Here is a 12,252-nt window from a genome sequence, read left to right as displayed (position 1 = left end):
TTACATCTTGACGTAACAAAAAATTCCATCTGAGACCTTGTTTTGCTGCAAGCCCCGTGCAACTCTGATTTACACAGCGGGTCCTAGCGAGGAAGAGGGGCTTACCGGGAGGGCTCTTTGGCCTCTGTGGCCTCTCTTCCCACTTCCTGAAGAGGAGGCTGGCTCAGGCTCCGCGCTTGAGCCACTGTGCTGGCACAGGCAGCGAGCCCTGTGTGAGGATGATAAACCACTGAGGCTGCAGAGACTGGGGGTCTGTGTTGCACCTACTCAACCCAGTCTCTGTGGGGGATGTGAAGAGAGGTGGCTGTGATCGGGTGCAGCTTCATGCAGGCTGAGATGAGGGGCCACGCTTGGTCCTCAGACAGAAGTGTGTCCACCTGCTCTGGAAGCGGGGTGAAGGTGGCAGTGACCCACCATCCCTGCTGCTTGTGTGTGGTGTCCTCACTCAGAGCCGACCTTCCCCTTGGGTCCTGCAGGGGCATGGGGTCATGATAGGGTCATTGTGCCCCCAGGTCTTCAGAGGAGCAACTCAGCCATGCCTATCACCAGCTGATGACACAGCTGAGCCAGGACCACGCCGAGATCCGCCTCTCCGCCTTCCAGGTGGTGGACGAACTCTTCACCAGGTCTCACCAGTTCCGCATGCTGCTGGTTTCTGACTTCCAGGAGTTCCTGGAGCTCACACTGGGCACAGATCATGAGCAGCCTCTACCACCCCCCAAGGAAGCAGCCCAGCGGCTGAAACAGGCGGCCATGAAGGCCGTGGAAGGGTGGAACGAGAAGTTTGGGAAAGCCTATAAGAAGTTAGCCCTAGGCTATCACTTTTTAAGACACATCAAAAAGGTAGGCAGGCCTTCTGCTTCTCTGTGGTAGGGTAGGCACTGGGTAAAAGTGAACAGCCTGGGTGGGTAGGGGCTTCTTGTGGGCAGGATCAGCCTTAGGGAAGAAAGGTCTGCACCTGCATGAGGGTGGGGCTGAGTTTGCTGTATCCCCTTCCCAAGTGAACCCCAGCTCTATGAGGGTCATTTCCTTCTGGGGTCTGCCTTATGCCCCCTTTGCTTTATGTCTGTATCTGGATCCCTAGCACTGAGGCAGGTCTAGCCTCAGGCTCAAGGCCTGGTCTGTGATGTGCCACGTCTCCCTCTGGTGTTCAGGCCACTGGCTCTGGCTGGCAGTCCCTTGCCTGCAAATGGAGGAGAGTCTGCCTTCCTGCTACTGTGGCACTTGGGCTGCATGTCTTGCCTCTATCTAACATGGCAAATGTGCCACCTGCCTAGAGCCAGGGCAGCTCTTGTGTGTTTCCCTTGTTTGTGGACTCATAGACCGTGAGATCTAGTCAGGGGCTGAGGCTAGTGTGTGTTTCCCGCTCTGTGCATGTGATACAGGCGGTCCCATCCCTGTTTTCAATGTCTTAGGTGGATTTTCAGGATGTGGATGCTAGGACTCTGGCCGAAAGAAAGAGAGAAGAGGAGAAGCAGAAGCACCTGGACAGAATCTACAAAGAAAGAGCTGAGCAAGCTGAGAAGGAGATGAAAGGTACGTTCTGGGACTGCAGGCCCTCCTGGCTGCTTATGCTCTTTCCCCCCAGCTGCCTTCCTCCTCACCTGCCCCTCCTTCCTGCCCCAGGAACAGTGCTGTCCAGCCCAGTGATTCAGTTTCACCTGCAGCACCACAGCTCCTGTGCCCCTGTTGGGTAGGTCTCGAGGCTTTTCTGTGACAGCAGGCAGGGGTCTGCAGTTGGTCACTGGACTGAAGGCTTCTATGACCGTTCTCAGAGCCCCTGAGCTTCTTTAATCAAAATATCCCCCATGCTCTTTCAGACAGACAGCCCTGTCATGAGAGGCGTAAGTGTGGGTGAGGGGTGCGTTGCCCACCCACTGAGCACTTCCGGGGCTGAGGCAGCAGCTCTGTCCTCAGCAGGTCTGGGCTCTTCTGTGCACAGAGCCTCCTTCACACAGCAGCTCCAGGAATGGCCCTTCGATGACTCTGGGAAGCCCAGACCTCAGGGAAGGGGCTTAGATGGTATAGAGGCTGCCAAGGGGGACACTGATCCAGCCCCAGGAAGGTATTGAGTGTTGGGGGCATCTTATTGCTCTGGAAGGAGGCACAGACTCACCACCCTGGTCCACCCACACCCTGCGCAGAAGGCTGGCTATGGTAGCACGCATCTAGCCTTCCATGTGCTACCCCACAGCCTAGTCAGATGGAGAGATGGACTCCTAGAACCCAGCAGCTGAATGGAGTGGCTTGTTAGGCAGTCAGATCTGCTGTGGTGCATGCCCCAGCATCGTCTTTCCTGAGTGCAGGCAGCAGGTGGGATCCGCCCCCCACGCCTGGGTCCCAGATGGGCTGGGGCATTGCTGGGTCAGGTACTCGTTGCTGGGTCAGGTGCTCTCTGGCTGAAGATGACAGTGAACAAATGCCTTTTAATCTTTTCACAGAAATGTCTGAAGAGATCAGGTGCTGCCTGACAGAAGTGGAGAACTGCTTTAGGTTGCTGGTTCCCCTGGACTTTGGCCCCTGCCCAGCGTCTGTATTGCTTGACCAGGGATCTGAAAGGACTGAGGAGAGTGCCCCTGGTTCCTTGAGGCCAGGCCGGGTAGCCCCTTGCCAGTCAGGCGACCCCAACTCTCAGGACGCTGAGCAGCCCTGCTGCAGCCGAGTTTTGCCTGCTTCTCTACACCCAGGAGCCACTAGCAGTGGGGAGGGGCTGCCCCAGACAGAGATGGGGGCCCCTTCAGAAGACGAGGATGAGGACACTGACTCGGAGGAGTTCCTGAGAAGCCATGGGCTGGGTTCACACAAGTACACGCTGGCTGTGGAGCTCTCGTCTGGTAATTGGCTGCACCGGTACCTCCTGATGCCTCCCTGCCTAGCTCTGGGCTGGCTGGGTCGCTGTCCACTCCCTGCAAGACCCTGGCCCAGCTGCCCTGGCTGCGTGGCAGGTGCTGCACTGGCCCTCTGGCTCCCCAGTGAGGCTCACGTGCAGCACAGGTCGTAGAGGAGATGGGGCGCCTGTATAAGGAAAGGTGGGGGACTGGCTGGGCCACCACAACCCTGGGGTTAGGGGGCAGGACCAGAGGAGGAACCTGGCTCATTTGTCTGGAACTCAGTGAGGAGGGATAGCTGCACCTGGGCCACAGTGGTGGAGCTGCAGGACCTGGAGCCACAGGAGGGGCCTGGAGCACTTTTATCCACAACCTTCTCTCTGTCAGCAGGTGGCTGAGGCTAGGCGGGCATTCACATATTCTTAGGGTTGTCACAGCCTCTGCCACGTGATTGGCCTTCTGACCTCTGCCTGCCTTGTTCCAGATGGCCTGAAGGTGCAGGAGAGTGAGGACAATCTTGCTGTCCTCCATGCTGCCCGGGATGCCCTCAAGCTCATCAGGAACAAGTTTCTGCCAGCTGTGTGCTCCTGGATCCAGGTGAGTTCACACTCAGTCTTCAGCCAGCTCGGGACCTGGCTGAGCGCAGGTGCTGGGTGTGGGTGTCAGCCTCCATGCGTCCTGTGGGGAAGGTGATGGCAGCCCCTGCCCCTACGCGCAGAGCCCCAGGGTGCTCAGACATGGGACCAGGCCAACTTCCTGTGGCGTGGTCAGGCTCCCCAGGGCCTGCCAAGGGCCTCTGTGACTTGCCCTCTTGATTTTCAGCGGTTTACCCGTGCAGGGATCCACAATGAACATTTGAAATATGCCATTGATCTGAAGATGGAACTGGAGCTTGTTCTGAGGAAGTATGAGGAGCTGCATATTGAGCTCGGACAGAAGGACAAGGTGAGGGTGTGGGGCATGGGGTGGAGGTGGGCCTTGGAGGGCAACGCTCACCTCTCTGAGCAGGCACGAGTCACTGGAGCTTCAGAACATTCTTGGTCCTTCTGCCCTAAACCTGACTTCTAACAGTGGGGACGCCAGACCAGCCGCCTCTCCCAGCATTAGGCCTGCAATTGTAGCAGTGGAGCAGACCTTCTGCCAGCCCAGCTTCCTGTGAGCTTATGCATGCTACAGTGGTAGCAATATTTTGCCTTATAGTAGAGTTACAAGAGGGCCAGGAGCTCCCAGGCCTGTGCCTACCCTCCAGCCCTCTGTAGAGAGCTTAGTTCCTTCTAGGGAGTTGCCCACAGAGAGGCTGTCTTCCCTGACAGGCACAGCTAAGTTAGAGAGCTCTCAAGTGGCTGGAGAAGTGAGTGAGCACTGTGTCCACTTTGGGGGCAGAGCTGAAGGCCTAGGTGGTTCATGTGCACCTTGGGCCAGGAAGGGTCTGCGGATTGTGAGTGAGGAGCTGGGCCTCCGGGAGCTTGTGTGGAGGGAGGAGACTGCAGTTCCCAGAGGAAGTAAGGCAGGGGAAGGGGTGGGTGCCTGCTGCCCCAGGCAGCTGGGGAAGAGCAAGGGTGCAGCCTGTAGTGACAAGAGTAGCAAAGACCGTGGGGCACTGGGCACATTGGGGTTGGCTAAAGGGCAGGGGGTGTGGGCATGAGCTTGGGCTGGGAATGGGGCCCCAGTGCCTGATGGGGAGATGAGGAGCTGGGGTCCCAGGTGAGAGTCCTCAGGGCCTGTGCCAGAGAAGTTTGTTTTTAGTGTGGTCTAAGCTTGTGATTGAGAGACAAAAGCATCACAGCCAGGGCTCTGCCACCCCAGACCCCACCCTGTCCCCTTTGATGGCCTCAGGTGGTCTCAGAATGGAGAGAATAAATATGAGGTGCTCCATTGCAGCCCCAAACCCAGCTCCTGAACCCGCGCCCTGAGCCAAGGACTCAGATGGCAAACAGCCTCGGTGGAGCCTGTGGCCAGCTCTGGCCAGGGGCAAACGGACCTGTAAACACCACTTTTGAAGGTAGCTTTGGAGTAGAAACAAAGCTGCCTCTGCTGAGGAAAAGGTCAAGTTTGGAGCCAGGCAGAGACTCCAACCAAAAGTGGGAAAGGTTCCATGTGACCACCACCTGTCATCCCGTGGGTGGGCAGGGAACCCAGCAAGGGCTGGAGCTAGCCTGGAGGAAGGGAGGGAAGACCCGACTGGCTCCGCAGAGGGTGTGTGCAGCCCCAGAGGGCCAGCAGAGGGCGACCTTGATTTCCCGCAAACCCTGCCTTTGCCACCCTGGGGCCACAGTTCTGCAGGAGGGTCTGCCGAGCCATGTTGATAATAGTTTTGTCCTTCTGTGTCACCTATCTAAGGACTCTCTTTGGTGAATTTTGACCCAAATCTTGGCAGTGGTGTCGTTTCTCAGTGGTAGGGGAAGATGGTCACTCCTGTCAGCACACTGGAGGTCAGCATGAGCTAATTTAATTCCGACTCTGTGTGCCTGGGGTTACGAGGTTGTCAGAGTGACAGGTTTGGCCAGACTGGGAATCCTGTGGGGCTCTGCGTTCATGGCATCCTGAGGGCCCGCCTGTTGTGCACAGGCCACCTGCTCTTCTGTTGGGTGCTGATCCCTCCTGTTGGGAATGGCAGACCCTGAGTTGGGTCTCTGGTCTACTCTGGGCACAGCAGCTGGTACTCCCAGAGCACACTTGAGGATCTGGCCTTCTGTGTGTGCTTGTGCCCATGGCTCTGCCACCCCTGTTGGGGGACTTCAAGAGACTAAGTGGAGCCTATGACCTCCAGCTTAGCCTGGCCAGGTGCCCCACTTGGCCTGCCTGTCCTGGCTCCTGTGGCTGCAGGCCCTGGCTGTAGCCTTGGTTTCCTGCTGTTCGAGTGCTCGCAGTTGCTGTGTCAGTGGGGCTGCCCCCATTGTGGTGGGTGCCGGCCAGCCCTGAGGCCTTGGTGCTCTGGTGACAGTCCCAAGAGCCACATCATGGCTCCTTAGTGCCACTGGCCATCTCCAGACTTCCACAGGATATAGTCACAGAAGTCTTAGACTTGCTCTGCTTGGAGTTGTGGTGCAGCCCCAGTCTTCCCTCTGTCCTCACCCACCCCCTGGCTACCCCTGCTGGCCACTGGCCCCATCTGGACTGGTTTGGTATGTCCTCACCTGAGTTTGTGGGTGGTAGACTTTGCAGCCATGGCCTGGCCACACCCTCCCGAGCCTGCAGGACCTGTTGCTGAGGCAGAGCCACACAGGGTTCTGTGTGAGAGCAGCTCCAGGCCACGCAGGACTCCAGCCCACTCCTACCACACCATCTAGAAACATGGGCCAAAGCTGTTCCCCAGGGGTGGGTGTCCTGGAGCTGTAGTGTGACTGGCCCTGTGAGTGGGGGCCATTTGGGCTGATAGTGTCACAGCCGCAGTAGGAAAGGCAGATGTTGCTCTGTCCCATTGTCAGCTGAACAGACACTTCCAGACCGTTCCCACAAATGGATTCAACAGAACATTCTGCTCAGAAGTCCCTGGAGATTTTGCTCACCACAGCTGAGCGCGAGGAGCTGCTGTAGATGAAGTGATTGGCGGCTCCCCAGCCGTGAGTGGCAGGGCTTGGGCTCCGTGAGCTCCGCTTCCCAGAATAGCTGCGGCTGCCTATCTGCCCATCTCCCCTCCGCGGCTCAGCACAGCGCCGCGCGGCACCGGTGTGCGCAGGGCAGGTGGGGCCAGCTAATGAATGCTGGTGTTCATTAGAGCTGTTTTAATTAGAAATTATGAATGAGGCGTTCTTCACTAATTTCCAGATAAAATTTACGGAGGGCTTAAATCATTTCCCTGAGTGTGTTACCACTTAGTACGGGATTGGCATCGTTAACTCTGCGTGTAGAGCAGGCTTCGCGGGGAACACTAATTCAATAAGGCATGATTTAAATATTTGAGAATTTCTAACAAATGTGTAAGAGCCCGAAACAAATAGGATGCTACCAGTTAAACTCAAATGACAACAGCTCCGATGCTGGCCAGCTCCCGCCGGCTGTGGAAGGGAGCGCTCCTCCCTTTCTCCTTGGGCCTGTCTGGGAGAGCGCAGCCTCACGTCCTCCCAGTCCCCATTCCCGTCTGTCTCTGCTGGTTTCTACACAGCACTGTTTCCCTTTTGATATAGACGCTCTGTCTCCAAAAAATACTTAAGCCGGTTTAAATATGTTTGCTTGTTTTATGGAGTGTTTTCACGTCGGCCCTGTTCAGAAGCAGGCAAGAATAAATCTTCCCCAGATCGATGTGGAGGGTCATTTGGTAGGGTTGGTTTCCACTTTGCTCTCCTACTGAGGAGCTGTAATAATCCATAGCTGCCTCATTCATTAAACTGATAAAAATCCTTGGAAACTTTTAAATTGCCTGGCTTTTAATTATGTAGCTCAGATCACCAGTTAGTTTGTATTGTGTAATTAAGAAAATACGGATTCCACTGATTGGTGGGTCAGAACCGTTATCTGTGGCATTAGTCTGTCTGACCATCAACAGCTGTTCCTTCCTGGACAGTTGGGCTGTAAAGACTGTGTGGTGTCTTGAGGGTGGCACAGCCACTGTACCTGAGCACTTGTCCTCACCGCTCAGGACAGTGGGATCCTCTGCGGGTGCTGGCCAGCCTTTCAGGCCAGCCTCTTCTGAGGCCTCTGCAGGTGCTGCCGGAGGGAGCTCTCCCAGGCTACCTCCTGCTGTGTGTCAGGGAAGCTTCCCGCACTGCGCTTAGTCTCCGAGTTCATGCTTCTGTGGGTGAAAAGGACAGGTAGAAAAACCTGAAGAATGAAATGTTGAACCATCAAGCCCACGCAAGCAAGGCAGGGAAACTAAATCAGGCTTGCAGGGACCTTGTGCTGCGGTGGGGCCAGTAAACAACCTTCCTTGTGCCGTGTGCTCCCTCCATCACCCTGAAGGCCGAGCCCGCACCCCAGGGAAGAACAGGGAGGGGTGGAAGCACGTAGTTCTTGAGAGATCAGCCAGGAGGACAGGGAGAATGTTTCAGCCTGGCCTGAGCCTCTGTTCTAGTCACCCCCTACCTGGTGCCAGTTGCTCTTCTGTTCTGGGTGTCTGGCTGCAGTCAGACCTCATTGCTCAAGTGAGCCAGCTCTCAGCTCCTCGCGTTCTTCTTTTTTTTTTTTTTTTTTTGGTCAGTCATGGGGCTTGAACTCAGGGCTTGGGCACTGTCCTTGAGCACTTTGAGCCATAGCTCTACTCCCAGTTTGGGGTGGTTAATTGGAGATGAGAGTCTCATGGACTTTTCTGCTGGATCTGGCTTCAAACCACGCTCCTCAGATCTCACCCTCCTGAGTAGCTAGGATTGCAGGCGTGAGCCACCAGTTCCTAACATACTATTCCTTTAATTCCAGGAACAATCCTTGGGTGGGTTAGTTCACCCATTTTTCAGATGAGGAAATTGACTCTGGAGGAACTTGTGTGAGCCTCAACCCCTTGATGATATGGTATGGACACTTCGGTGGCAGGGCCACAGGGCAGTGCAGGTCTTCCATTCCCAGAGGCTGGCTGGCCGGCTTGGTGAGCCCTGTTCACTGCCTCACTGGAGTCATGGGGCCTGGGCACAGGGGTCCTGCTCCATGTCTGTGTTCTCCATGTATGCAGATGTCTGCCCGTTTGTATTCTCCATGTCTGCAGACATTGGCTCACGTCTGTGTTCTCCATGTTGTAAGGTTTATTAAAGTAGGAAGCTGGTAAAGAACACCATGTGGTATTCAGGCAGGAGAGAAAAGCTTATTCCCAAACTGCTAGCCTGTGGCTGAGATGATGCCTGGCCAGAGAGAAGGGCTGACCACCAAAGGGCCTTGCCTTATCCAGGGCCAGGTGGATTGGATGTGACCTCAGAGAAGGGGGAGGTAACTGCCTCCAGGTGTGCCAATTACCTAGGTAACACAGGTACTGAGTGCAGACTTAAACCTGTGGGGGGCATCTGCATGGAGCCCTCCCTGGGATGGACCTTACACATGTCTGCAGACGTCTGCCTGCCTCGCATCTGTATTCTCTCTGTCTACAGATGTCTGCTCCATGCCTGTGTTCTCCACGTCTGCAGATGCCTGGTCTCGTGTCTGAGTTCATCATGGGCCAGGCCTAGCCCCTCTTGGGCAGCTTTCTCTGCAAGCTCTTGGAGTTGTAGGGATAGGGGTACTGGTGGCGATGCACGGTGATTTTGTATTTTTTTTGGCTGTGATGATGGTGTGTAGTGATAAACTGCACACATGTTATGCAGAATCCCAGAAGAGACCGCCCTGGCCCAAGCACCCACCTGGGGAGCACTGCTAACCCAGGGCCTGCATTCATCTGGCCACCAGCCACAGCTGTTTGTCTGGATACAGCAGAGATTTTGGCCTGGGCTTCACTCTGGAGATGGACCTCGAGGCACATGTGGCCTGAGCCTTTCACCTCTCTTGCCAGCAGACGAGACGAGGCTCCTGGGCTGTGGGCTTAAGTGCCGTGCGCCTGCAGGCCGAAGCCTGTGATGGCAGGTTTGCCTGTGCGAGGGAGGGAGATGCCTGCCACCCTGCTCTGGAGCTCTGCTGTGAGAGCTCTTCTGATGAGTGCAGGTTTTCTAAAGAGACATTGTTCTGGAGAATGTGTGCAAGCTCCTAGTGCCTCGCCTGCATCCACTCAAGTTTGACTGGACCCACCAGGTGCCTGTTCCCGCACGCTCGCTCCCGTGGCCAGTGGCACCCTCTGTCCTCGGAAGGCGCCATCCCTGGCAGCCGGAGATGCACATGAGATATTGGCCTGGCCGGGCAATTTGCACGGCCTTCCAGGGAGGGCATTAGCATATAAATAGCAGATGCAATGACGGCCATCACAGCTGAGCACGTTTAATTTTTAGTTTATAAGATAGAATGGGTTTTTAAATGCATAGCCATCAAGCCGCTGAAAGACAAATGCAGTTTGGAACTCACTTGTCTGACGAGGCCTTACATCATTTTTTTTTTTAAAAGGGAAATAGACACACATAAAACTGGACAAAAGTGATTTCTTGGGTGGAAAGTAATTGAGATTGCGCACCAAGTTAATTAGATCGTACAAAATTTATTTAATGGTCCCAGCTGTATCTCCAGGCCGAGGGCCTAGTGGGCCACCCGCTTCCTGGTTGTGGCGTTGCTCTTCCCGTTCCTTTGCAAATAATTAGCACTCACTACCCCCACTTCTGCAAACTGATTGCGTTGTATATTTCAGCCATTTTATTGCTTGTTTAATTATGATCATGGAGACTCATTTTTCTAAATCCTTTTAACTGGGTGAAAATCAATTTGTATAAAAACCAGTAAACCCCCCCACCCCCATGGGGCCTCGTAGCAGCATCATATCCCATGAGTGGAGGGGTTGGTCCTGTGGGGTCTCCACTTCTCACCGGGGGCTCTCACAGCCTGCCCTGACCCTGGAAGGCACGGAGGCCCTCCTCTGTCATCAGGACAGGTGTGATGTGCATGGCCCGCCGGGCTCCAGCTGGGCTCCCAGCAGAGGGCGCCCCTCCCCTCAGCCTTGCACCTCCCGCCACGCCGCCCCCCCCACCCCCCCCACCCCCGTCTGCTTTCAGTGATCTGCCTGTATTAGTTCATCACAGTGGAAAACTTGATTCCCAAAGGGGCTAAAAGCAAGAACATTTTACAAGCCTGACCCCCTTGAAGACAACACTCTCCCAGGCAGCGGGCCCCTCTGTGTGTGCTTCTGTCTGACCTAATCTGTGACCTTGGGGACAGTTTGCCTGTCTGCCATGTTTGATTTTTTCGAGGAGGAGGCCCATGGCACTCCTCAGGACTGCTCCCTTCCCCTCTGGCTGTGGTGCTCCTCCTCTCTGAACTGGCCCTGGGTCACATGGTTGGCCCTGCAGGCAGCCTGTGGCTCCCCGCTCCCTGCTCCTCCTCCATATTGGAAATGCACCGCTGCTCCCTGGGAGCAGCACATCTGCTGTCAGTTGTCCCCGGCCGCTTCGGCACCTTGGGCTTGCAACAGCCCCGTTCATCAGATAAGGATTAAAACCTGGGAAGGGATGCTTCCAAGCTTTCCGTGTAGTGTTAGTCGTTAAAGCTGTGGCTGGGGTGAGGGTTTACCACCTCTGAATAGGTCGTCATGTGAGCCTGGCTGGTGAAGGTTACTGTGGTCCAAGAGAAACTCCCAGGGTCTTTCTAGAATCAAGGGCTCTAAAAGGTCACATGTGCAGAAGGAGACTGTCGGCAGAGGCCTCGCCAGTGCTAACGTAAGAACAAAGGAACCTAGAGCTCCACCTTTAGTCACAGAAATAAACAATTTTAGTTGGAGAAAAAGAAGGGATATTCCTAATAGTTAGCTAAGCAGTTGAGTATTTTTTTAGGAAATGAAAATTTGATAAAAAGTCCCCAGTGAAATTCAAGGGTGTGAGCAATAAGCATAATATTTTATGAAAATGACCCCCATATTTAAAACCCGGCACTATATGTTATGCATTGTAGCACCCAGTCCACATCTACCTTTTAGAAAATTAAAACACATAAATTCTGTTTAGTGTTTGATACGCACTGCACTAGCCGAGACCGTAATGCCCTAAAACCTTGGGCTGCTTTCCACCTTTCATAAATTCCTGGGTAGATTCTATACAAAAATAATTTTCAGGTCCGTGGCTCATTGTTATTCAAACGTGATTGATCGTCGTCATTTGCTCAGCTCGGGAGTTAAGTGCCCCTGTCATTTCCAAAGAGTATAATTGGGACGTTTCACAGGTCAGCGGTGAACAGGCTTCCCTTTTGATCAGTGTTAGACTGATAACAAAAATTACAGTTTCCAATGATTAATGTCTCTTGTGCTTCCCAGATGCACAGCCGTGGGCCGTACCTAAACAAAGTACATTTACATCTGATTATGCCTCTTGGGCAGTAGTGTCCCTGGCAGGGCGTGGGGCCCACCAGGCACAGCCAGATGTGGTTGCCGATGCCCTGGGCTCCAGTGGCCATGCCCTGGGGCCTGGCTCTACCTCGGTGGGCAGCTCTGAACCACAGTGAGCCAGCAATGCCCTTCATGTCTGTGTCCACCGGATCTGGGTGTGAGGGTGCAGCAGTCACTCTCTGTTCTTCTCCCTTCAGGAAACAAAGCCAGGCCAGTGTGTGCCTTCGGGATGGTCCTGTGGAGATTAGAAACGAGCCCATGGGTCAGAATGACCCAAGTTCCTCACCTCCTCTCTTAGAACTCTGTGACGGGCCCTCCTGTCGGCGCTGTGGGGATGGGGGGCACCGGTGTGGTAGGCAGGTAGTGGGGAGGGGGCAGGAAGGATGGGACTGCTGGCATCCTGCCCAGGGAGGCCAGTGGGAAGACCCTTGCCAGAGGCTGTGCACAGGAATCAGTGAGTGGGCCTCTACCGGCCCGGCTGCTCCATCACTGGCTGTGGCCACAGCTGTGAGTGTCATGTGTGGCAGCCCCGGCAGGCTGTGCGTCCCACTG

General features: G+C 55.0%; 1 protein-coding gene across 3 annotated transcripts in view; it reads left to right on the top strand.

Moving 5' to 3' along the window:
* Positions 1–12,252, top strand: part of Uvssa (UV stimulated scaffold protein A) — a 28,851-nt gene that overhangs the window by 1,380 nt on the left and 15,219 nt on the right. For 2 of the 3 annotated variants that reach the window (XM_048364816.1, XM_048364819.1), the window contains exons 2-6: positions 513–843; positions 1,416–1,536; positions 2,442–2,834; positions 3,313–3,425; positions 3,651–3,773. In XM_048364816.1, coding sequence (XP_048220773.1) covers positions 513–843; positions 1,416–1,536; positions 2,442–2,834; positions 3,313–3,425; positions 3,651–3,773 — 1,081 coding nt within the window. The remainder of the gene's footprint in view (positions 1–512; positions 844–1,415; positions 1,537–2,441; positions 2,835–3,312; positions 3,426–3,650; positions 3,774–12,252) is intronic. The other variant, XM_048364818.1, reaches the window with a different exon arrangement.

This window comes from Perognathus longimembris, chromosome 16 (genome assembly GCF_023159225.1).
Source record: "Perognathus longimembris pacificus isolate PPM17 chromosome 16, ASM2315922v1, whole genome shotgun sequence".
NCBI classification, from domain to species: domain Eukaryota; kingdom Metazoa; phylum Chordata; class Mammalia; order Rodentia; family Heteromyidae; genus Perognathus; species Perognathus longimembris.
The sequence above is the reverse complement of the archived record's forward strand: the minus strand, read 5'-3'. Positions and strand labels throughout refer to the sequence as shown.